The 27,277-nt window shown below is 36.4% G+C and overlaps 1 protein-coding gene across 5 annotated transcripts in view; it reads left to right on the forward strand.

The window, feature by feature from the left end:
* SMAD2 (SMAD family member 2) overlaps window positions 1-23,620 on the forward strand; it is a 96,501-nt gene extending 72,881 nt beyond the window's left edge. For 4 of the 5 annotated variants that reach the window (XM_029222405.1, XM_029222408.1, XM_029222407.1 and 1 more), the window contains 5 exons: window positions 14,929-14,982; window positions 16,170-16,382; window positions 19,149-19,286; window positions 19,470-19,614; window positions 22,901-23,610. In XM_029222405.1, coding sequence (XP_029078238.1) covers window positions 14,929-14,982; window positions 16,170-16,382; window positions 19,149-19,286; window positions 19,470-19,614; window positions 22,901-23,024 — 674 coding nt within the window. In that variant the 3' untranslated portion in view covers window positions 23,025-23,610. Of the gene's footprint in view, window positions 1-14,928; window positions 14,983-16,169; window positions 16,383-19,148; window positions 19,287-19,469; window positions 19,615-22,900 lie in introns of all 5 variants that reach the window. The other variant, XM_029222404.1, reaches the window with a different exon arrangement.
* Window positions 23,621-27,277: the final 3,657 nt, after the last annotated feature.

Below are 27,277 nucleotides of genomic sequence, written 5' to 3' on the forward strand. Positions count from 1 at the left end.
TACATATACATCTATCCGCATATGGCCTCTCTCTTGCGTCTCCCTCTCACCCTCCCTATCCCACCCCTCTTGATGGGCAAAGAGCAATGAGCCAATCTCCCTGTGCTATGCGGCTGCTTTCCAATAGCTTTCTGTTTTATTTGGTAGTGTATATATGTCCATGCCACTCTCTCATTTCCTCCCAGCCTACCCTTCCCCCTCCCCATGTCCTGAAGTCCATTCTGTATGTCTGCATCTTTATTCCTGTCTAGCCCCAAGGTTCTTCAGAACCGTTTTGTTTTTTTTTTAAGATTTAATATATATGTGTTAGCATACGGTATTTGTTTTTCTCTTTCTGACTTACTCCACTCTGTATGATCCATCCACCTTGGTACAAATAACTCAATTTCGTTTCTTTTTATGGCTGAGTAATATTCCATTGTATATATGTGCCACATATTCTTTATCCATTCATCTTAGGTTGACACTAAGATGGACACTTTGGTCGGTTCCATGTCTTGGCTATTGTAAATAAAGCTGCAGTGAACATTGTGGTATATGACTCTTTTTGAGTTATGGTTTTCTCAGGGTATATGCCCAGTAAGGGGATTGCTCTGTCGTATGGTAGTCCTATTTTGAGTTTTTTGAGGAACCTCCATACTGTTCTCCGTAGTGGCTGTATCAGTTTACGTTCCCACCAACAGTGCAAGAGGGTTCCCTTTTCTCCACACCCTCTCCAGCATATACTGTTTGTAGATTTCTTTGATGATAGCTATTCTGACCAGTGTGAGGTGATAACTCATTGTAGTTTTGATTTGCATTTCTCTAATAATAAGTGATGTTGAGAATCCTTTCATGTGTTTGTTGGCAATCTGTATATCTTCTTTGGAGAAATTTCTGTTTAGGTCTTCTGCCCATTTTTGGATTGGGTTGTTTGTTTTTTTTGATATTGAGCTGCATGTGCTGCCTATGTATTTTGGAGATTAATCCTTTGTCAGTTGCTTCATTTGCAAATATTTTCTCCCATCCTGAGGGTTGTCTTTTCATCTTGTTTATGGTTTCCTTTGCTGTGCAAAAGCTTTTAAATTTCATTAGGTCCCATTTGTTTATTTTTGTTTTTATTTCCATTTCTCTAGGAGGTGGGTCAAAAAGGATCTTGCTTTGATTTACGTCATAGAGTGTTCTGCCTATGTTGTCGTCTAAGAGTTTTATAGTGTCTGCCCTTTACTAGGTCTTTAATCCATTTTGAGTTTATTTTGTGTATGGTGTTAGAGAGTGTTCTAATTTCATTCTTCTCCATGTAGCTGTCCAGTTTTCCCAGCACCACTTATTGAAGAGGATGGCTTTTCTCCATTGTATATTCTTAACCTCCTTTATCAAAGATAAAGTGACCATATGTGCATGGGTTTATCTTATATTCTTGCCTCCTTTATCAAAGATAAGGTGACCATGTGTGCATGGGTTTATCTCTGGGCTTTCTATCCTTTTCTATTGATCTATATTTCTATTTTTGTGCCAATACCATACTGTCTTGATTACTGTACGTTTTTAGTATAGTCTGAAGTTAGGGATCCTGATTCTTCCAGCTCTGTTTTTCTTTCTCAAGATTGCTTTGGCTAATCTGGGTCTTTGGTGTTTCCATACAAATTGTGAAATTTTTTTTTTGTAGTTCTGTGAAAAATGCTATTGGTAGTTTGATAGGGATTGCATTGAATCTCTAGATTGCTTTGGGTAGTATAGTCATTTTCACAATATTGATTCGTCCAATCGAAGAACATGGTATATCTCTCTGTTTGTATCATCTTTCATTTCTTTCATCAGTGTCTTACAGTTTTCTGCATACAGGTCTTTTGTCTCCTTAGGTAGGTTTATTCCTAGGTATTTTATTCTTTTTGTTGCAATGATAAATGGGAGTGTTTCCTTAATTTCTCTTTCAGGTTTCTCATCATTACTGTATAGGAATGCAAGAGATTTCTGTGCATTAATTTTGTATCCTGCTACTTTACCAAATTCATTGATTAGCTCTAGTATCTTTCTGGTGGCATCTTTAGGATTCTCTATGTATAGTATCATGCCATCGGCAAACAGTGACAGCTTTGATTCTTCTTTTCCGATTTGGATTCCTTTTATTTCTCTTTCTTCTCTGGTTGCTGTGGCTAAAACCTGCAAAACTATGTTGAATAGTAGTGGCGAGAGTGGACGTCCTTGTCTTGTTTCCAATCTTAGAGGAAATGGTTTCAGTTTTTCACCATTGAGAATGATGTTGGCTGTGGGTTTGTCATATATGCCCTTTATTATGTTGAGGTAAGTTCCCTCTGTGCCTACTTTCTGGAGGGTTTTTATGATAAATGGGTGTTGAATATTGTCAAAAGCTTTTTCTGCGTCTATTGAGATGATCATAAGGTTTTTCTCCATCAGGTTGTTAATTTGGCTTATCACATTGATTGATTTGTGTATATTGAAGAATCCTTGCATTCTTGGGATAAACCCCACTTCATCATGGTGTGTGATCCTTTTAATGTGCTGTTGGATTCTGTTTGCTAGTATTTTATTGGGGATTTTTGCATCTGTGTTCATCAGTGATGTTGACCTGTAGTTTTCTTTTTTTGTGACATGTTTGTCTGGTTTTGGTATCAGGATGATGGTGTCCTCATAGAATGAGTTTGGGAGTGTTCCTCCCTCTGCTGTGTTTTGAAGAGTTTCAGGATAAGTGTTAGCTCTTCTCTAAATGTTTGATAGAATTTGCCTGTGAAGCTGTCTGGTCCTGGGCTTTTGTTCGTTTGAAAATTTTTAATCGCAGTCTCAGTTTCAGTGCTTGTGATTAGTCTGTTCATATTTTCTATTTCTTCCTGGTTCAGTCTCAGAAGGTTGTGCATTTCTAAGAATTTGTCCATTTCTTCCAGGTTGTCCATTTTATTGGCATATAGTTGCTTGTAGTAATCTCTCATGATCCTTTGTATTTCTGCAGTGTCAGTTGTTACTTCTCCTTTTTCATTTCTAATTCTATTGATTTGAGTCTTCTCCCTTTTTTTCTTGATGAGTCTGGCTAATGGTTTATCAATTCTGTTTATCTTCTCAAAGAACCAGCTTTTAGTTTTACTGATCTTTGCTATCGTTTCCTTCATTTCTTTTTCATTTATTTCTGATCTGATCTGTATGATTTCTTTCCTTTTGCTGACTTTGTATTTTGTTAGTTCTTCTTTCTCTAGTGCCTTTAGGTGTAAGTTTAGATTGTTTATTTGAGATTTTTCTTGTTTCTTGAGGTAGGCTTGTATAGCTATAAACTTCCCTCTTAGAAATGCTTTTACTGCATCCCATAGGTTTTGGATCATTGTGTTTTCCTTGTCATTTGTCTCTAGGTATTTTTTGGTTTCCTTTTTGATTTCTTCAGTGATCTCTTGGTTATTTAGTAGTGTATTGTTTAGCCTCCATGTGTTTGTATTTATTACACATTTTTTCCTGTAATTGATATCTAGTCTCATAGTGTTGTGGTTGGATAAGGTACTTGATATGATTTCAGTTTTCTTAAATTTACCAAGGATTTATTTGTGACCCTCGATATGATCTCTCCTGGAGAATGTTCCATGCACACTTGAGAACAAAGTGTAATCTGCTGTTTTTGGATGGAATGTCCTATAAATATCAATTAAGTCCTCTTGTTTAATGTATCATTTAAAGCTCGTGTTTCCTTATTTATTTTCGTTTTGCATGATCAGTCCATTGGTGAAAGTGGGGTGTTGAAATCCCCTACTGTGATTGTGTTACCTTCAGTTTCCCCTTTTATGGCTCTTAGCATTTGCCTTATGTATTGAGGTGCTCCTATGTTGGGTGCATATATATTTACAATTGTTATATCTTCTTCTTGGATTGATCCCTTGATCATTATGTAGTGTCCTTCCTTGTCTCTTGTAATAGTCTTTATTTCAAAGTCTGTTTTGTCTGATATGAGATTTGCTACTCCAGTTTTCTTTTGATTTCCATTTGCATGGAATATCTTTTTCAATCCTGTCACTTTCAGTGTGTATGTGTCCCTAGGTCTGAAGTGGGTCTCTTGTAGACAGCATATATATGGGTCTTCTTTTTTTATCCGTTCAGCCAGTCTGTATCTTTTGGATGCAGCATTTAATCCATTTACGTTTAAGGTAGCTATCGATATGTATGTTCCTGTTACCATTTTCTTAATTGTTTTAGGTTTGTTATTGTAGGTCTTTTCCTTCTCTTGTGTTTCCTGCCTAGAGAAGTTCCTTTAGCATTTGTTGTATAGCTGGTTTGATGGTGCTGAATTCTTTTAGCTTTTGCTGTCTGTAAGGGTTTTAATTTCTCCATCAAATCTTCATGAGATCCTTGCTGGGTAGAGTAATCTTGGTTGTAGGTTTTTCTCTTTCATCACTTTAAATATGTCCTGCCACTCCCTTCTGGCTTGCAGAGTTTCTGCTGAAAGTTCAACTGGTAACCTTATGGGGATTCCCTTGTATGTTAATTGTTGCTTTTCCCTTGCTGCTTTTAATATTTTTTCTTCGTATTTAATTTTTGATAGTTTGATTAATATGTGTCTTGGCGTGTTCCTCCTTGGATTTATCCTGTTTGGGACTCTCTGTGCTTCCTGAACTTGACTGACTGTTTTCTTTCCCATATTAGGGAAGTTTTCAACTATAATCTCTTCAAATATTTTCTCAGTCCCTTTTTTAATATCTTCTTCTGGGACCCCAGTAATTCGAATGTTGGTGTGTTTAATGTTGTCCCAGAGGTCTCTCAGATTGTCCTCAATTCTTGTCATTCTTTTTCCTTTATTCTGCTCTGCGGTAGTTATTTCCACTGTTTTATCTTCCAGGTCACTTACCCGTTCTTCTGCCTCAGTTATTCTGCTATTGATTCCTTCTAGAGAATTTTTAATTTCATTTATTGTGTTGTTCATCATTGTTTGTGTGTTCTTTAGGTCTTCTAGGTCCTTGTTAAATATTTCTTGTATTTTCTCCATTCTGTTTCCAGGATTTTGGATCATCTTTACTATCATTACTCTGAAGTCTTTTTCAGGTAGACTGCCTGTTTCCTCTTCATTTGTTTGGTCTGGTGGGTTTTCCCCTTGCTCGTTCATCTGCTGTGTCTTTCTCTGTCTTCTCATTTTGCTTAACTTACTGTGTTTGGGGTCTACGTTTCACAGGCTGCAGGTTCGTAGTTCCCGTTGTTTTTGGTGTCTGCTCCCAGTGGGTAAGGTTGTTTCAGTGGGTTGTGTACCTCATCCTGGTAGAGGGGACTGGTGCCCATGTTCTGGTGGATGTGGCTGGATCTTGTCTTTCTGGTGGGCAGGGCCACGTCCAGTGGTGTGTTTTGGGGTGTTTGTGAACTTACCATTTTAGGCAGCTTCTCTGCTAATTGGTGGTTTTGTGTTTCTGTCTTGCTAGTTGTTTGGCATAGGGTGTCCAGCACTGTAGCTTGCTGGTTGTTGAGTGCAGCTCGGTCTTAGCGTTGAGGTGGAGATCTCTGGGAAAGCTTTCCCTGTTTGATATTGTGTGGGGCCAGGAGGTCTCTGGTGGACCAATGTCCTGAACTTGGCTCTCCCACCTCACAGGCTCAGGCTTGACACCCGACCATCGTACCAAGACCCTGTCAGCCACACGGCTCAGAAGAAAAGGGAGAGAAGAAAAAATTAGAAAGTAGGAAAATAAATAAATAAAATAAAGTTATTAAAATAGAAAAAAATTATTAAAAATAAAAAAACTAGGAAGTAAAAAAAAAAGAAAGCAGAGAGCAACCAAACCAAAAAACAAATTCTCCAATGATAACAAGCGTTAAAAACTATATTAAAAAAGGAAAACAAAAGGACAGCCAGAACCCTAGGACAAATGGCAAAAGCAAAGCTAAATAGACAAAACCACACAAAGAAGCTTACACATACTCACAAAATGAGAAAAAGGAAAAAATATATATACATTAAAAAAAATTAAAAAGGAAGAGAGCGACCAAATCAATGAACAAATCTACCAATGATAATAAACTCTAAATACTAAACTAAGAATAACATAAAACCAGAAACAAGTTAGATGCAGGAAGCAAACCCCAAGTCTGTAGTTGCTCCCAAAGTCCATCACCTCAATTTTGGGATTATTTGTTGTCTATTCAGGTATTCCACAGATGCAGGGTTCATCAAGTTGACTGTGGAGATTTAATCCGCTGCTCCTGAGGCTGCTGGGAGAGATTTCCCTTTCTCTTCTTTGTTCGCACAGCTCCCAGGGGCTCAGCTTTGGATTTGGCTCCATCTCTGCGTGTAGGTCGCCTGAGGGCGTCTGTTCTTCACCCAGACAGGACGGGGTTAAAGGAGCCGCTGATTAGGGGGCTCTTTCTCACTCAGGCTCGGGGGAGCGAGGGGTACAAAATGAGGGGCGAGCCTGCGGTGGCAGAGGCCGGCGTGACGTTGCACCAGCCTGAGGTGCACCATGTGTTCTCCCAGGGACGTTGTCCCTGGATCACGGGATCCTGGGTGTGGTGGGCTGCACAGGCTCCCGGGTGGGGAGGTGTGGATAGTGACCTGTGCTCGCACACAGGCTTCTTGGTGGCTGCAATAGCAGCGTTAGTGTCTCATCCCCGTCTCTGGGGTCCGTGCTGATAGCTGTGGCTTGGGCCCATCTCTGGAGCTCATTTAGGTGTTTCTCTGAATCCCCTTTCCTCGCGCACCCTGAAACAATAATGGTCTCTTGCCTCTTAGGCAGGTCCAGACTTTTTCCCAGACTCCCTCCCGGCTAGCTGTGGTGCACTAGCCCCCTTCAGGCTGTGATCACGCAGCCAACCCCAGTCCTCTCCCTGGGATCTGACCTCCGAAGCCTGAGCCTCAGCTCCCAGCGCTCACCTGCCCTGGCAGCTGAACAGGGAAGCCTGTCAGGCTGGTGAGTGCTGGTCGGCACCCATCCTCTGTGGGGGAATCTCTCTGCTTTGCCCTCTGCACCCCTGTTGTTGTGCTCTCCTCCGTGGCTCCGAAGCTTCCCCCCCGCTACCCTCCGTCTCCGCCATTGAAGGGGCTTCCTAGTGTGTGGAAACTTTTCCTCCCTTCCAGAGGTGCAGGTCCCATCCCTATTCTTTTGTCTCTGCTTTTTCTTTTTTCTTTTGCCCTACCCAGGTACGTGGGGAGTTTCTTGCCGTTTGGGAAGTCTGAGGTCTTCTGCCAGTGTTCAGTAGGTGTTCTGTGGGAGCTGTTCCACATGTATATGTAGTTTTGATGTATTTGTGGGGAGGAAGGTGATCTCCCATGTTTTACTCCTCCCCTATCTTGAAGGCGCCCCCCCTTCATTGTTATTTAATTATTATTATCATTAGAGTTTTTTCGAATTCTTGTGATTTCTTCTTTGATCCATGATTATTTAGAAGTTTGGTCTTTTAGAAGTATGGGGGTTTTCTATATAGTTCATTGATTTCTCACTTAATTCCATTATGATTCAAATACACTATGTATGATTTCAGTCCTTTGAAATTTACTAAAAATTATTTTATGCCACAACATGGCTTATTTATCTTGATGAGAGTTCCATTTATACTTTTAAAAATGTTGTTCAATTGTAGTGTTACTCTAAGTGTCACTTAGGATCATTGATGGTATTGTTTAAATCTTGACTCTGTCTGATTTCTTTCTATTTGTTATACCAGTCACAGAGAGGAGTGTTAAAATCTCTTAACTGTGACTTTGGATTTGTCTGTTTTTCCTTTTAGTCCTGTCAGTTTTTGCTTCATGTATTTTTTTTTTTTTTTTTTTTAACGGTACGCGGGCCTCTCACTGCTGTGGCCTCTCCCGTTGCGGAGCACAGGCTTTGGACGCGTAGGCTCAGCGGCCATGGCTCACGGGCCCAGCCGCTCCGCGGCATGTGGGATCTTCCTGGACCGGGGCATGAACCCACGTCCCCTGCATTGGCAGGCGGACTCTCAACCACTGTGCCACCAGGGAAGCCCCTGCTTCATGTATTTTGAATATCTTTTATTAAGTGGTGCACATTTAAATTGTCCTTCTGATGAAGTGACCCTTGTTATAAAATGTGTCTCATATAAACATCACCATATATTCTTATTTCACAGGTGGCATGGTATATTTACTTTTACCATCCTTTTACTTTTGGTCTATCTGCATCTTTAAATTTAAAATGTGTCTCTTGCGGATACCTTTCTATGTCTTACTTAATCTAACAATCATTGTCTTTTCTTTTCTTTTTTTTTTAATATATTTATTTATTTTTGGCTGTGTTGGGTCTTCGTTTCTGTGCGAGGGCTTTCTCTAGTTGTGGTAAGCAGGGGCCACTCTTCATCACGGTGCGCGGGCCTGTCACTGTCGCGGCCTCTCTTGTTGCGGAGCACAGGCTCCAGACGTGCATGCTCAGTAGTTGTGGCTCACGGGCCCAGTTGCTCTGCGGCATGTAGGATCTTCCCAGACTAGGGCTCGAACCCATATCCCCTGCATTGGCAGGCAGATTCTCAACCACTGCGCCACCAGGGAAGCCCAACAATCATTGTCTTTTAATTGGAGTATTTAGTTCCTTTATAATTAATGTAGTTCTTAATAATCATTGGGTTTGGGTTACCATTTTTCTATTTCTTTTTTGTCTGTGCTATCTGGTTTTTGTTCCTCTGTTCCTGATGTTCTGACTTCTTTAGATTAATCAAATATATTTATATTTGAATCCACTCTGTTTACTCTCTTGAATTTGTAGCAGGATCACTTAGTATTATTTTCTCAGTGAGTGTTCTCGTGATTACAGTGTATATCCCCTATCATCACCTTCTACTTAGAATGTTACTTCAATTGTAATATTTTACAACTTCATGTGAAATATAGGAACTTTACAACACTATAATTCCATTCACCTACCTCTGTCGTTTGTGCTACTGTTTTCATATATTTTATTTATAAATATGTATAAACCCCCAAATGTTATTTTTAGCTTTAGACTTTGAGGTTTTTAAAAAAATTATTTTAAAGAATTGAAAAGTAATGTTTTGTATTTACCTACCTTTTTTTCCATTTCTGCTCTTCTTTTCCTTTAGACATTTGTCCAGTTGTTTTAGCACCATAAGTTGAAGATACTTTTCTTTCTTCATTGATTTACCTTGGTTTCTTTGTTGAAAATCAAGTGATAAGGTATATGTGTGTCTAACTTTTGGTCTTCTCTAAGCCAGTTCAGTGACTTCATTTCAGATAATCTGTTTTTCACTTTCATAACTTCGATTTTAAACTCTTTATCTGATAAGCCCAGTATCTGGTTTATATGTAGTTTTGCTTGTGTTAACTTTAAAGTCTTGATTATGGGTCAGTTTTTCCTACTTCTTTGCATGTCTCATGTTTTTTTAGTTGGATGCTGGATGTTTTATATAAAATAATACTAGAGTGTAATATAGATAATATTTTCCTTATGAAAGACTCACCCTTTTCTTTCTCTGGTTGCTAAGTTGGGGATCTAATCTCTTCCATATATTAGGAGTTGAGTTGAATAGGTGATAATTTAATTCTTAACATCAAATCACGTCAGGTTTGAAGGAGGGGCAGTCCCCTACCTCAGCAGGTCTTTCAGGTATGAGTATGGTGAGACTGTAGGATCTCTCACTGCTTTGCAGCCTTTGCCTGAAACTTCCTGTGCTACCATGTACTACTCAGCTAAAGACATGAAGGTTAGAATTGGCTAATGAAGAAGACTGTATCTGTGGTTGGGCTTCTCAGATTCCAGTTGCCAGCGTGTGGCCATTAAAATTTCAGCTGGTTTCTCCTTTGGCAAGTACAATCCTACATGTGTCTGTGTCCTAACTTGGCAGATACTCCCAGCCATGAAAATGGTTACCACTCTCTACTTAAATAGGAAGAGCTCATCCTTCTCTAAACTACTTCACTTAGACTTCAATGGATCTACAGTTTTGGGGTCACTTTTTGGTAAAAAATATAATTTTTTTTAGTGTTTCTGATATTTTCTTATTGTAGGAGCAAGGTTTTTTCCAACAGTCTTCTACATTCTAGCCATAAGGGGACCCCTATAGAAGGTACTAATAAAAACACAAGAAGAGCAACTGTATTCTCATTATCAACATAATTCATGCTTGTAGAAAATTTGGAAATATATAGAACATAATAAAGAAACATGAAGGAAGTATGTATTTTTAAAGTGGAATTGACATAGTACCTATTTCTTTTATTTTTGCTTAATCTCACATTTTTACCATTCTATGTCAAATAAAAGTTAAACAGTATTTTACAGGTTAAAATTATAATGCAACATCTTGAATTATGCAACAAGTGGATGTTCATTATAAAAAATAAACAGGTAAAACAAGAAACTTTAAACATTATATGTAATTCATAAAAAACAGTACTGCAATGAACATCATAGAAAGATAGGTAGAAAGTGACAGAGGAATTTGCACCTAGGATCTCAGATTCTAGAAATTCTGTTCTTAACTACTGCACTAGACTTCCTCTGGCTCGTTTCAGATGACATGGGGAGAAATGCCTGCTTTTGCAATATACTGCTGAGGTAAGACTTGTTTGGTGATTAGGTAGGGATATGGTTGAAGGAATAATCCATCATGATTATCAGTTTTTTGAAGGGTTTGTGAATGCGATTGGTCTGTGTATTCAGTAAATGAGATTCTTTTAAAGCATATATTTAAGCCTTTTTTGGTATAAAAACAAAATCGTAGATAATTTTAGTTCTTCGGGATTATCTCTGTAATATGAATGCAAAGAAGATAAAACTAAATGATTTTAAGGCCTTTAACTTTCCTGTCCTTCCATATATGCCTTTTGAAAGAATAAGTCTTATTTTTATTTTCTTATTTGAATGATAGTAACTTATGGTTAGTTAACACACTGAAACTTATAAAAGTAAAATATACATTTCTTTGCCGTTAATTTTGCTCAAGAAATTCAACGTAATTTTAATATTTCTCAAAAAGTTATAAAATAGATACTAAGCATGTAACTTATCTCATACCAAAATGAATTCCATTTAGAGAAAATGCTTAAATTAAAAAATGAGACTCTAATTTCTAGGACATGGCATTGAAGAATTTTTTAAATAATCTGAGCAAGAACTATGCAACATATAAAACCATAGAAGAAAAGGTTGATAAATTTGAATATATAAAATTTAAAATGTTACCACTACACACCTGTTAGAATGATCAAAATCTGAATTCTGGCAAGGATGTGGAGCAACAAGATCATTGCTGATGGGAATGCAAAATGAATGGTACAGCCACTTTGGAAGACAGATTGGCAGACTCTTACAAAACTAAACATACCCTTACCATGTGATCAGCAGTCATGCTCCTTAGTATTCACCTAAAATAGTTGAAAATTTATGTACACACAGAAACTTGCACATGGATGTTTTTAGTGGCTTTATTCATAATTGCCAAAATTTGGAAGCAACCAAGATGTCCTTCAGTAAGTGAATGAATAAATAAACTGTGGCATATCCAGACAATGGAATGTTATTCAGTGCTAAAATGAAAACTGCTAAATAAAGGCATGAAAATACATGGAACATTAAATGCATATTACAAGTCAAAGAATCCAATCTGAGAAGGCTACATACTTTATGATTCCAGCTATGTGATGTTCCGGAAAAGGCACAAACAACTATAGAGACAGTAAAAAGATCAGTGATTGCTAGGGGCTAGAGGGCAGGGAGGGATGAACAGGTAAGCACAGAAGATTTTTAGGGAAGTGTAACTATTTGGTATGAAACTACAATAGTAAATACACGTCATTATACATTTGTCAAAATTTGTAGAAAGTACAGAACCAAGGATGAACCCTAATGTAAATTAAGGGCTTCGAGTGATAATGATGTCTGTGTAGGTTCCTCAGTTACAATAAATGTACGTTGTGGCACGCGACTCTGATGGCAGGCGAGGTTATACATGTATGTGTACATGGGTATATGGGAACTCTTGTAAATTATGCTCAATTTTGCTGTGAACCTAAAACTCTAAAAAGTAATGTTATAACAATTTTTTTTTAACCTTGAAAGGCCTACCAAAACAAACCAGAAATCTTGGGGAAATGTTTATAAATGTATGACAAGCCTAATAACTGATTTCTAAATTTAAAACTTAAAAATAAAGAGGAAAAAGACAGTAGTTAATAGAAAAGGGACATAAAGAACATGAGTGCACTATTTATAACAAAATAAAAATAAGTAAAATTTTTAAATATCAGAGTTGCCCCATTTAAACCTTTCAAATTGTTATATGTCAGAAGGTAGTGACATGGCATGAAGAAACGCTCATAAACAGTTGGTGGGTCTAAACATTTTGGGAGGGTACTTTGGTACTTATAAAAGTTTAACCTCACATTCCTTTTGATCTAACATTTCCTTGTTGAAAAAATGTATCCTACAAATATCTGCGAACTTGTATGCAAGGTTATGTGCACAAGGATTTCTCTAGATGTTTTAGCTGCAAGTAATAGAAACTAGCTTTAAATAGTGAGATCATTACTTCTCATAACCGGAAGTTCCAGACTTCAGTAGAAGCATGTATATACGAATAACTAATAGGTTAATCATCATTTAACGTGGCTCTGTTTAAGAAGAAAGTTTCTAAAAACTTCTGTTAGCTGATAAATTTTTAGCTTAATTTAACTTCTAAAAATTTTATATATGATTTTAATCGACTTTCCTTTTCATAATATATAGTTCTAACTTTTATCACATCTGACTGGACTCCTCTTAGTCTAAATTAATGAACTGTGACTCTACTAGTCACTTCTTATAAGTATTTAATAGAGGGAGTAAACAGTTAAAAGATGAAAAATTGGGCAGTTTCCTCCATTTCTAATAGTGGCTTTGTTTATTTTATCTCAGCTTCAGGAAACAGCAGTGAGTTTTAGTTCATTGTTCTAAATATATTTTGACCTTTCATAGCTGTACCTGTTGTGACTTGCCAACAGATTTTTCAAACTGAAGAATAAAAAAAGAACATAAGAACTTTGTTATGGAAGGCTGTTCTGTCTTCTCAAAAATCATTATCACCTGTGCTTTATTTTTGATTCATTTGTTTATGTGGAAATTGCTGTTTCACCTGTGTTGCCTGGTATTTTAGGTCATGGTTATAGTGTGGAGAGGGGAGAGGTCCACAGGGGGCATCTGACCTTATTCTACATCTATGCCATTGCTATATTTTTAAAGCTTGGGGGCTGTAAGTCATGCTTTTTTGGGTAACATTTTCAAAATATGTAGAGAATAATGATAAGAAAACAAAATTTTTCCTACAATTATAATATGATTATTTAACAACCGTTTACAACAAATATGTTTTAAAATTTAGTTGCATGAAATTGAGTGAAGTAATCTCAGTCACTGTTTTTCTTGTGTCTGTGGTTCTTCCTTCTTTTTCTTATTTTATGTGTTTGTGCCCCCTCCTCCCTTATTTTCTTGATTAGATTTTAGCAAGTTTACCTAAAACTGGAAGAAATGAATACTTTTCTAATAAATATAATTTACTGAAACTGACTCCAGGAAATAGAGCTGTCTGAACAGTCAACCTTCATAGAAGAAATAGAGAAGTGTCTTAGAATAAACCCTAGAAAATTTTTAACTGCAAAGAATTTCACATGGGAATTCTACTGAAATATTAAAGAATGTGTTATTCCAATGCTAAGTAGTTTAAATAAACTGTTACAGAGCATAGAAAAGACTTAAATCTTCTAGCTTGTCTTTGTGAGACAGCGTAACATTTGTGCTTGCAACATAAATCTGCAGACCAGTATTGCGTACGATTATTGATGCAGAATTCCTAAATAAAGAATTTTCTCTCTCTCATCCTCACAGCCAGCATCATACTTAATGGGCAAATACTAGAAGTAGTTCCTTAAAGTTAAGAGTAAGCCAAGAATTTCTGGTATCACCACTGTTTTATCAAAATGTGACATACCCCAAAATGATTGGTAAATTATAGCACATAAAAGTTTTTTTTAATACTGCTTAGTCAAAATTGGGATGAAGAATCATAAGCCAGATGACCAAATATTTACATCCCATACCATGAAAGGACTAGTATCACTAAAACATAAAGAGCCTTCTGTAAATCAGTGAGAAAAGTGATCAACACCGCAATAGAAACTTGAGCAAAAGAAAAGCACAGACTATTCACGGGAAGGAAATAAAATATAAACAAGTATTCAACTGCTCAATGTCATTTATAAGAGAGACACAAATTAAAACTATACTTGTTAAGACCTTGTTCTTATCAACAATAGCACATGAGCCTCCCCTGTTTATGTTGTTGCTGGGAATGTAAACTGGTACAGCCTCTATAGATGACAATTTTGGCAAAATTTATCAAATTACAGATGGACAACCCTTTGATTTGGCAGTTTCTCTTTTAGAGCCTACCCTTCAGATACAATTGAGAATATGCATAGTGTGCGAGATTAGTTATTGGAATCTTGGTTCTTAAAGCAAAAGATTGAAGATAACCTGAATATCCATCAATATGGGATCATAATATTCCATAATGTAATGTTATGCAGCTAATAGATGAATGGATGGATGGATGGATAAATAGATAACATAAGTAAAAGGGAAACATATCAACATCTCTGATAGAATAAGTAATATAAAAGCAAAGTTCAGAACTGTGTTACCATTTGTACATTAAAAAGCAGGAGGCACAGAACACAATATATTTGCTTATATGGTTTGAAGAATATTTCTGGAAAGGTACACAAAGAACTGGCAACATTGGATGCCTTTGGAAGAGGGTAGCTTGAAGCCAGGACTTTTTTGTACCTTTTATCTATTGAAGCTTCCAAAATTAAACTTCCATTAAGCAGTTGTATATTTTGAATCCTTGGTACGTAAATTATCTGTGTATTATCTGTGACCATTACAACCAGATACAATCAGTTTTATTATTTATTTGGTTAGAACTTATGGAAATACTTTTACAGCTGTTTTAAAATTGAATCTTTTGTTTCAGGATCTCCAGCAGAACTATCTCCTACTACTCTTTCCCCTGTTAATCATAGTTTGGGTAAGTTGCAAATACTTTTCCCCTACTGTTTTTATACCTTTTTAATTAAATGTCCTTTCTGGTAATTATTTTCCATATATATGAGAAAGAGATCCCAGCGAATAATCAAATGATTGTTCAACTTAGTGCTTTCTAAAAATGATGCTGATAATGTGCCTCAGTATTACTAAAACTCTTTTCTCCTGGCACATATAAGAAGTTAATAATCTTTTTATTCATGGAAATCATATTCATGAAAAATGTTCTTACATGGCTAGATTTTTATGTATATATTTAGTTTCTGATGTATTTTATAATAGCAATTATTCATATGAGATGTGTGTATAAATATATATAGACATATATCACTCACATGTACATGTAGTATGGGAGATTATATATATGTGACAGCTAATACATATGTATATATGTGTGTATACGGTCTGTAGTTTATTCTTGGTCTTCATTTTACCTCACTATTTCACAATTTCAGTTTCTACGCATTGGAATCTGTTCTACAAAATTGTCATTTTTTTCCCATGATGTTGCTTATGATGCATTTTAATCAAAATTACAGCACTTAAATACTTGTGATCCTCATTTTCCCTTGAAATATGTAGATTCTTTTGATTTATATTCTGTTTCCACTTGCATACTATATGTTTTCTGTTTTTTTTGTATGTATGTTTTATTACTTTCTGTTTCTTGTGTATATTTGGGTTTTCTATTTTTGTAACTAGGGTAACTCAGCGAGAATCTCATGTTAAAATAGACAAATGTCAAAAATATGTCGTATTTTGTATCCTATCATGACATCTTTTTTTGCCCTGTGGCTTTTGACTCATTAATCTTTGCTTCAGCTTTGTTCTACTCTGTCCTACCCAAAATTAACTTTATAATGCAAATTGACTGTGGCACAAGCAGGGTAAAACTACTGTTAGAATAAATGATCCACCATAAAGTCTAAGAAAGCTGTTTGAAGATTAGAATGACTTAATGAGATAGGGGAAATTTGAGAAATTGAAAATCTGGAGTGCTCTTTGGAATCTGGAGTTCGTGATGTAGATGTTAAGTCTGTTTCCTGGGCTGTTGCCAGTGTAGGCTGGCATAGAACATGTAAAGGTGATGATATTCAGTCTGTTCTTGGCTTGAGGTGGCTTGAATTATTCACACACATTTCTTTTATGTGTTTGTTTTTTCTGCCCCAGATTTGCAGCCTGTTACTTACTCAGAACCTGCATTTTGGTGTTCAATAGCGTATTACGAATTAAACCAGAGGGTTGGAGAGACCTTCCATGCATCACAGCCCTCACTCACCGTAGACGGCTTCACAGATCCATCAAATTCAGAGAGGTTCTGCCTAGGTTTACTCTCTAACGTCAACAGAAATGCTACAGTAGAAATGACAAGAAGACATATAGGTATGTTTGTTTTCCTTATGTGAAAAACCAATGCCATATACTCATAATGTGAGCATTACGTGGTTTACCACATCAAGAGATTGTGTGCAAAGAAGCCTGCCTTCTCTCTCCCACCTTAAGGGCAGTCATGTTGAAGTACACAGCTTCACAGCTTTTAGTAGATCCTGGTGATCCTTCTATCTGCAAACTTTTATCTTGAGCTTCTGTTAATTTGGCACCCTCGATAGTGGGAAGTCCTTCAATAAATACGTGTTAAAATAACTTTACTCTGCTGAGCCTCTACCAGTCATAAAATTGTCATGTTCAGATTTTAGGGATGTAATTTTAACAAATCATGAATTTTTTTTCTGTTTGTTTACATCTCCTAGTTTTTTCCCCCTTTCAGTGAATTCGTGTGTCAGATCTGCACACTGTTAATCTGATGCAGGATATCTAAAACAAGCACGACCATTGAATTTGTTCAAAAATAATTCATAGAATCTCAAAATGTGGTAATCCCAGGCACCCTTTCAGCAAGTTGGTGAGGTAAAAACAATTTTCACAGTGGTACTAAGATGCTGTTTGCCATTTTCACTCTTGTTCTCTCTTGACTGTACAGTGAGGTATTCCAGAGGCTTACAAGGCTTACGATTTTGCAAGGAATTAAACGTAGACTCTGATGAGAATTCTACTGTCTTCTCTTAAGCCAGACATTAAGGATATTTGCAAAAATATAAAACATTGCTACTCTTCTCACTAATTTTTTCTTTGGTTTGCAAAATAGTTATTTTTCACAAACTTGTTTATGTTAATATGTAGTGGGTTTATTATTTTGATTTTCAAATGAATTAATTTTTTTGAATCTCAGTTTTCACACATAATATGGTAAGTTTGCATAGATGTAATCCACATAAACAACAACTCTTTGGGTCGTCAGTTTTTTGACAATGAGGTAAAAAAATAGTTTGAGCGCCACAAAAATAACTGAACACAGTTCTCATCACCTTAAAGTAACTTCTTTTAATAATAATTTGCTTCTGTTCATTTAATTAACCATCACCTCCTATGAGAAATAATGCTGATCACTAAAGAGTCAATGTGATATTGCAAAGTGCTAGTGACTTCAGAGGTCTGTTAGTTGGCTCCATGTGGAATTTCTCAAATCTTGCTTGATATATAAATTTTATATAATCTTCCTAAGGTACTCAGGTATCTTATAGGTGAGGAAGGCCTCTGAATATCTGCCCTCTTTCAACTAAAACAGTTCTGATTTTTCCATGTTCTAATCAGGGCTCTGCATAAAAAGTTAACAAAAGGTTTACCCTACCTTATTTACTTCTGTACAAAATTTTAGAGTGCTGTAATTATTGGATCATCTTTTTTTACTTTTGATTTCTAGTTTATTGGGTGCTTTTGATCAGAAACTATAGCCTGAAAAATCTCTACTTTTTGGACTTAATGTTTTCCTAATGGTCAAGTGAACAACTTTATTTTTTATATAAGTATTCTGTAGTCATTAAGAGAACAGGGCACCAGGTTCCATATTTATGTAGTAAATCTGGCTTGTTGGTTTTTATTAATTTTCTTTTGCTGCATAACATATTACCACACATTTACCAGCCTAAAACCACACAAATTTTCTGTGTTACAGTTTTTGTGGGTTAGGAGTCTCCTCAGGGTCTCACAAAGGGAAATCAAAGGGTCAGCTGGGCTGTGTTCTCATCTGAGGCTTGAGGTCCTTCTCCAAGCTCACAGGTGATTATTGCAGAGTTCACTTCCTTGAAGTTGTGGCGCTGAGATCCTCATTTCCTGCAGACCGTAAGCTAGAGGCTGCTATCAGCAACTAGAGGCCACCTGCGTGGCCCCCTCCATCTTCACAGTCAGCAGTGAAGACTCTGTTGTGTTGAATTCCTGTTGCTCACACTTTGAATCACTTTCACCAGGGCCAGCCCAGTCCCTTTTAAGGGGCTGTCACCTGATTAAGTCAGGCCCACCGAAGGTAGTCTTAGTTTCTTATGGTCAGTTGATTTGAGAACTTAATTACATCTGAAAAATCCCTTTAAGCAGTATGTAGATTAGTGTTTGATTGAATAATTGAGAAGGTAAATAAACCGGGGTGAGACTCTTAAGTGCTATCTTAGAATTCTGCTTTTCACAATTTTTTCTTTAATCCTTGTATTGCTAATATTTTATGTATATTTGATCCGCTCATACTTTATGTATATATTTGATCTGTCAGATTCTGAAAGGTATATTAAAATCTCCCAATATAATTTTTTCTTATCTAATTCTGCTTATATAAATAGGGACCTAGTTGCCCCCATAATATATATAGTTATAAAAGGGGCAGATGACTCTAACCTCTTGATAATTTTTATTACCTTTTTTCTTAACCATAGTGGGCTCTTTAAAGAAATACTGTTTATTATAATGAAGGCATATTAACCCAGACATTAGTTAATTCCTTCAAATGAATTCTTTTATTTATTTAGAAATAACTGTAATTTGTATGAAATTCTTTTATTTTGCTATCCATTCACTTTTCTTCGTTGCTTAAGTATTTTTGATAAGCACGTATTATCTTTACAAATCAATAAAATCATTTTTAAAAAATACTTGGAAAAATGTACAGTGGTATGTTTCAAAGTTAGATTTCAAAAAAGCATAGCTATGGAAAAAGTCATCAAAATACTTTATGTCATTTTACTGTCCTCTGAGAAGACTCTTTGAAAGTCATGCTGAAATAGTAAATGTTGTAAAACTAATTCCATATATATTTTGTTTTAGGAAGAGGAGTGCGCTTATATTACATAGGTGGAGAAGTTTTTGCTGAGTGCCTAAGTGATAGTGCAATCTTTGTGCAGAGCCCCAATTGTAATCAGAGATACGGCTGGCACCCTGCAACAGTGTGTAAAATTCCACCAGGTATGGATACAACAATGTAAATAAACCTATTGTATCAACTTGCTGAGTTTTTCTTTGCTATTACTTTTAGGAATCAGGAGATGATTTACATGCTCATATTCTAAAATCTGTAGCCCTTTTAAGATGATTTTCTAATAGTAATATTCCTTTTACATAATTTTTAAATCTTTTTCTCAATCGTAGGCTGTAACCTGAAGATCTTCAACAACCAGGAATTTGCTGCTCTTCTGGCTCAGTCCGTTAATCAGGGTTTTGAAGCCGTGTATCAGCTAACTAGAATGTGCACCATAAGAATGAGTTTTGTGAAAGGGTGGGGAGCAGAATACCGGTATGAAATACATATTCGGTTCTTAAATTTCCACAACGTAATTCTTTTTTCTTTCATTCTTTGTATCTTCTGAAATTCATGTGTATTTATTTTCCTTGAGGTTTATAGAGTCAGCAGATCTTTATGTAAAATAACAAAAGAAAGTTGGAGGCCTCTGGATTCAAAACTATTGCAAATTCCGGTGCTGGCATTATGGAACAAAGAATTAAAACATGTATGGACGGGTACTGTAAAAGAATGCAGAGTGTTAAATACCATAAATGGCACATTGGAAGGGTTATGTCAGTTCTTGGAAGGAGAGATGTTTCGCTGGGGCTGGGGGAGGTAGTGATGACACAGGGTCTGGGTTCTGAAAGATGCCTAGGATTTCAGTAGTCACAGGTTTGTGGGGTGGAAAGTGATGATCCTAGCAGTAGAGTACAGTTCAGTTTGACTGGAGTATAGAAAGTAAAGAAGGATAAGGCTGGACAAATAGGTTGAGACAACTTCAGTATAAGGTTAAAAGGTGGAACTTCATTCAGTAATAGAAGGGAGTACTTGTTAGGTGCCAGGCACTGTGCTGTGTTTTAGGTGCAGTATCTCACGCCTTTCAACATGGCTAAGAATTACTGTTGCTGTTTTTATCCTTTCTTTATAAGGTTGCAATCTTTCTAAGGTAAAAAATGGTCCAGACTAATATTTATTTGGAAATAAGCTTAGAAAAGATTTGATAGTTTGCCCAAGGACACATTCTAAGTGGTAGAGACAGGACTTGAGGAAAGCTCTGCTTGACTCTTAACCTCTTCTCTAAGGATAGTAAGTAGCAGTTATGTAATTGAGTTTTACCAAAGCTAATCTGTCATCAAGGGGTAAGGTAGATTACGCTATTGATAAACAGTTGATTGGATTCCACAGCAAAGATAGGGAATACTTCATCAACATATTAAAAAATGAAAGTATAAGTAAAATACTTAGTCTTTCTTCAGTTCCCATTGCTCACTGTCTGAATGTCTGCTTAAGAAGATACTCGTATAGAATAGTGATAGTACTCCTGTTTCATTCAGCAGGTTGGGCCCTTCTTCAGAATTTATTTCATTTCATTTGAACTTGATTCCCTGTCTTAAGTTTTGTGAGGTGTATGACTTTTGTGATGGTGAGATTTGAGATCTACTGGTTTGAATACTTTTATAAATATATGTGTTATATATGTATATCCTAGAATGAAGACTTGTCACTGTTTTGTCCAAGTTATGTTAGTAGAAGAATTCACTTTTTGACTTTGCTGTAGCTGTCTTTTGTTTTAATCATTTCCCCTTTGAGATGTGATAACTTTAAAAAACGCTGAGTTTTTTTTTCCCTTTGATAAAAAAATTATCAAATTGTTAATAAAATTAGATTTTATTGATATTAAATTAGATTGATAGTTGATATTAAAATTAGATTCCGATAGTACCATCTGATACCAGTTTGTTAGGTCAGACTTTTTTTTCTCTTCAAAAGATCATAATGTTGAAGAACATGGTAGAAATTCAGTGGAATTAGATATGAATTGCATAGGTCAGGGAGAATTCCATGTATATCTGTGGGTCTCCTGTTAAGACCAGTTTTGATTGGTAGAGAGAGATACTGCCCTTCATTCACTGTGGACTCTGCTGTTCTTTAACCCAGAGCTAATTTAAAATCTATATGAGAAGCAGTAATATACAGTATGTTTTCATGGATAATGGAGTCAGGTACATCTACTTTGGATAATAAAGTAGTTTCCTTTAACATTTACAGATGAAAATAAATCAAATACCCATATATCTGTGAACTGTGGAACCTTTTATCCTTAATGACACTGGTGCGGAGGAGATAGATCTAATGGTTGGATTTCTAAAACTACCTTTTAGTTTCTTTACTGCCAGCTTGATTGCTTAGCGTAAAAATCAGGACATGTAGTAAGCAGGAAATATAGATGTGTAAAGAATTCATAGTTAATTGAGAAATATGTCTCAGTTAAGTGAATTAGTACTGAAACGAATAAACAGTTGGGGGACACATAATGTGTGTCTCAGACCCTGAGACAAGGGTTTGCATGCAAGAAGTTTATTCAGGAAATGGAGGGAACACTGGTCAGGAAGGAGGAAGTAGGGAAGAGAGGTAGGGAGGAAAGGCAGCCAGTACCATTCTTAACCCATCTACTCTAATGGGTGGGTCACTAGAGCTGTTCCCTTAGGAAAACTTTGGAAAACAGTAAAGAACACACAGAATTATCCCACCCAGAGGGAAGGGAAACTGGACCTTTAAATGCCAATTCCTGTGTCATTGCTTGAGGTCTGTTCCTGGGGATGTTAATTTCCTGGCACTTCTGATCTGCTATATATGTGGACGGAGCAGAGAAGTTCTCAGGCACAGAAATGCAGATGCCTACAACTGGAAATTGGCTAGACTAGAACACTGATAATCTGAAGGGTATAGTGGGGCACTGACACCATCTGCTACAGAAAACCACATCCTTTGAAATACAGTTTTAAATTATATTGAGCATGTGTCACATGGAGGTGAAGAGTTGATAATGGCCTTTTCTCATGTTTGAAGGGCTGTCATGTCGAAGAAGCAAGCAGACTTACTGACTTATTGTATATAATAAATAAGAACTAAAATCAGTATGTGGAAGTGACAGGATGTCATTGAACAATTTGCGATTCCCAGAGGGTAGCTCATTTTGTTTGAAGTACTAAAGGTGTTTCTTAGTAAAAGCCTGCATGATTTTGCTAAAAGGGATGTTGGTTGTTGGCTTTGTCAGGGAAAGTTGAACCCCAACTCTTAACATTCTGTGATAAGCTTGGGTCAGAATTCTCTTTTGTTTTGCTATACTTTAAATTTGAATCCTATTCCATTTGGACTTCATTTGCTATTTGAGTATCTTCTATTCTGTGGATGATTAATAAGTAGGGTGACTTTATATATTCTGGTTTGCTTGGGACAGTGCTGGTTTACGTCTCTTGCCCTGCCAGTGATTATTTATAGTGACTACATTCTCTCTTAAAGGTGTCCCATTTTGGACGGTAAATATAAGCTTACTCTACTAATTTTAATTTGAGGGGAAAACAGTGGTTTTTTTTTCTCTTTAAAAGAAAAAAGTCACATAAGTACTTTGAGGATTAAACAGTTTTCAAAATAATAGATATGCAAACTTGATACTCGGTCAGAAAAGAATCTAGGTTTTAGTATATATTGATACAACCTTTTGATTTATCTAAATTCTTCCATAGCCATGTTATTCTTTTAATTTCATAATTATTTTCTTGCATTCTTTTAACAGAAGGCAGACAGTAACAAGCACTCCTTGCTGGATTGAACTTCATCTGAATGGACCTCTACAGTGGTTGGACAAAGTATTAACTCAGATGGGATCCCCTTCAGTGCGTTGCTCAAGCATGTCATAAAGCTTTGTCACCAGTCAAGTCCCATCATCAAAAGACTTAATGTACCAACTCTTCTGTCATAGTATTTGTGTGTGGTCCCCGTGGACTGTTTACTATCCAAAAATTCAAGAGAAAACAGCACTTGAGGTCTCATCAATTAAAGCACCTTGTGGAATCGGTTTCCTATGTTTGAATATTAGATGGGAAAATTAGTGTCTAGAAATACCCTCCCATAAAGGAGGAAGAGAAGATTTTAAAGACTTACTGATGTCTTGCTGGGCATAAAACTGAGTGTCCCAAAGGTTTATTAATAACAGTAGTAGTTATGTGTACAGGTAATGTATCGTGATCCAGTATCACAGTATTGTGCTGTTTATATACATTTTTAGTTTGCATAAATTAGGTGTGTGTGTGCTGCTTCTTGATTTAGGCAAGCCTTTATAAAGTTACAGTACCTAATCTGTTATTCCCACTTCTTTGTTATTTTTGTGTGTCTTTTTTAATATATAATATATATCAAGATTTTCAAATTATCATTTAGAAGCAGATTTCCCTTGTAGAAAAACTAATTTTTCTGCCTTTTACCAAAAATAAACTCTTGGGGGAAGAAAAGTGGATTAACTTTTGAAATCCTTGACCTTAATGTGTTCAGTGGGTCTTAAATATTCATTCTTTTTGTGTTTGTTTACTTACTGCTAAAACCTTATGGAAATTTTTCCAGACCTCTCCTCCATTTCCACTTTTGTCCTGATACCAAAACAGTGTAGCGTGACATCCATCACCAGTAACGGTTGCACTGATACCGCCAGCACCAGTTAATTCTGGGGTACGGTAACAAATCTTATGGAGCAAGTCCCTTTGTCTTACACCGGATCTCAGTTTCAGCAGATGATAATAGACTAGTGTAACCTAGCAGTCTTTTGATTCATCTTTACACCTCATTAAAAAATGCACAGGTGGCAGTATAATTATTTTCAGGGATATGCTACAATTATTTCAATATATTTATCCTTTTTAAAAATTCAATCTATAGAGATAAACACTCTTTAAAAAGGTCTTTTAAAATATTTCAGTAGCAAACCTAGTGCTCTTTGAGTTGAGTTTCATTTGATTTAGTTACCAGATTGTATTATGGAATGGACCTTTTGTAAATGTAATTGCTTCAGCAGAATACCTAGAAAAGTAATGCTGAGGTGTGATCAGCAGGTAAAGGCCATCTGTTTTTAAGGTATGTTGTATTAAATTTATACAATCTATGTTATTTTACATAATTATGAATTCTGAATTTTAAAATTTGGGGGAGAAGCAGTTTAGCAAGTTTTTTAGCTTATAATTACCTACACTCTGAGCTGTTCTTAACTAATCCTGAATATGTGGTGACTATTAGAACCAACCATGCATTTTGCTCTACAGTGATAGGAGATGTCGGAAACTCTGTTGGAAGTCCACCCTGCAGCAGATAATCCTTATGTTTATTGTTAACTCATTGCAGTTTAAACATTTCTTGTTTGCATCTCAGTAGAAATGGAAAGTAACCACTCCTGGTCCCCTTCTAGTAAGTTTTCATATTTTTAAAGACAGATTATCTTTGGTACTTGTTTTTTGAAACCATATTCACCTTTATCTACAGGTGTTATTTTCAGTACTTTCAGCATTGGTTGTTTTCTATTAGATATTCCCCATTTTTCTATATTTGTGTATGCATGTATGTGTTTATGTAAACTTGGTATAGTAATTTTTTATTCATGCAACAGATATTTATTGTTCACCTGTTATGTGTGCCAGGAACTTTCTTAGCCTTTGGGTAAAGGTGAACAAGACAGATAAGGCCCTTGCCTTTGCTGAGATAGCAGTTTCTATAATGCTTAATTAGCTTATTTGTCTATGAAGGAGATAAAACAGGGTACTGTGATAAAGCATAGCAGGGGGAATGCTTCTGAAAGGTAGTGATGCTTGAGCTAACACTTCGGTGAGAAAGGAGCAAGCCTTGTGGAGAGAAAAATAGGCATTCTTGGCAAAGAAAATGGCATCAAATGCAAAGGCTTATTTTAAAGGAAACTCATGATTTACTAGGTGTTTATGCTTTATACAAAAACCTCTACACAGGTCCAAACTTGAGGATCAGATTGGTTCTACAGTTTATAATAGTTGAAGGTGGCCTTACTTTGTGATAGATTGCTTCATGTGTCATTCTCACTAATATTTCCTCTTCCTCAAATCCTTCCTGTAAAAAGTTTACACCAGGTCAATACCATTTAATTGAACAACCCTTTCTTCAGTTCTGCCTTGGGCAGATTTTCACCATTGTAGTGACTGGCTGCTTGCTTCCAGATGTCCTGCTGCCCGAAATGATTACTTCTGCAGCCCATCCTGTGGATAGAGTAAATGTCCCAGGTATTACCACAGTCAGACCTGTTGGAAATGTGGAGGCTCTGCCCTTTGGAAGTGTTTGCTTACTAGAGGACTTGTAGTGATGTTAGGGAACACTGTTCTTTGTCTGGTTGAAAGTGGTAGAACATCCTGGCAGTTGCTCTTGCATTGATATGTTAAGCAAAGCAGTGCCATCTGTAGCATTTCAGTAGTGGATCACATCTCTACAGTTCTGGTGGCATTCTTCTGTACAGTATGAAACTGGGACTCACCTCTTTGGAAGCACCCAAGTATTCAGCGGTTAGACCTGTCAAGCCGTTGACTTTGTGGTGGTGGTGGTGGTTACATTTGTATGAGTGTGTTCAGTGGTCTTCCTTGCTTTTTAATGCGATGCTGGTTTTGCATTCTGTTTTGGCCACTGTGGCCTAATTTTTGCCGATTGTTTTTTCCCTTTATAGGGCTTGTTTTCATTCTTCTAAGTGATAAGATCTCCTCTCTGTAGAATTTTGTCTTTATTTAGATTAGCAACATCATTTAGAATTTCTTCTACACAGTGCTGGTAATTTCCTCAGTTTAACAACATGAGAACTGAATGATCATGCTTTCTGTCACATTTCTAAGATGAATGGTGGTTTTCACAGTGGATTACATACACCTTAGGGCTGGTTTAGGGAATTGGAGGCTGGTGACATTCCCACTGACTTTGGCCTGGCCAGTGGCAGCTTCATTTTTATTCTGTGTTGGAGTTCCACGTAGGAACTCCAATAGAATGATTTCTTTATTTAAAAAGTTTTACTGCTTAAAAAAAGTTTGACTTTCCTGACTAGATTTGAACTATACCAGTTAGTGTGCTAATTGTACCTTATGATATACATTCGTTCAATAAACATTTATTGATGCCTGTTCTTTACCTACCCAGTGTGATAGATGTTGAGTAATAAAAAGATAACTGGGATTTGGTACTGACTCTCAAGCCATCTTAGTCGTGTGGGGTTACTTTCTCTCTCAGGACCTGTCACTTTGCCAGAAGAAAATCTGCCTAATTTTTCTTGAAAGCTATATATTCTTACTCTGTATTCGTACTCTTATTCTGTATTCTAAGTATATATTTGCAAATTGTTAATATCTGGGGTTTTTTTAAACCTCACATCATATCTAGTTTTGCTTGGTTCATCTGTCCTTTAAACATTGCCAGATATTCTCCTTTGTTAAAATTATTTTATTGATAATTTCACTTTATTTGTGCCTTTATTGTCAGTTTCATCAAGACTAAGATTTTGAACTTGAAAAACAATCAGTCTAGTCTCTTGCTAGTTGAAATCAAATACAAGAGTATATATACCCAGTTGGTTTCTCTACCTCTTCCAAAAATTGTCCAAATATACCTTTAACATCTTTCTTTTTTTTAAATAACTAAATACTTTGAGCATTTACTCAATAATCAGTGCCCTCCTGGTCTGGTTGATGGTGGGAAGTAATGTAACGCAAGACAATCCTCACTGTACTTAGCATCTGTCTTTATGTACAGTCTTTACTTTCATAGCTGAACATTCCAGCTTCACAGTTTGCCACCCCTCCACCATTCCCCAGTATCTCTTTAGATAACTAAGTAGACTGTGGACATAAGCAACCCGTGATCTTGTCTCTTACTCTGGTGCAACACATTGAGGTTTAGACATAACACATTATTGCCCATTTTCTTTCCTTCGTGAACTTTATTTTGCTGAGTCCTTTATATTCATCAACTGAATTTTATTCTTCCTTCCCTTCTCTTGACAACACGTATCCCTAGTGGTTTTGCTAGTTGCCCTCTTCCTTGCCAACCGTGTTGTATCTGCATACATCGGAATGTTTCTCTCCTTTGAACTTTACTAAAGACCAAAAAGGATGGTGCTGTTCAATCC

The sequence above is a fragment of the Monodon monoceros genome, unplaced genomic scaffold (assembly GCF_005190385.1).
Source record: "Monodon monoceros isolate NGI ecotype Baffin Bay Population unplaced genomic scaffold, NGI_Narwhal_1 Super_Scaffold_1, whole genome shotgun sequence".
In the NCBI taxonomy this organism is placed as follows: Eukaryota; Metazoa; Chordata; class Mammalia; order Artiodactyla; family Monodontidae; genus Monodon; species Monodon monoceros.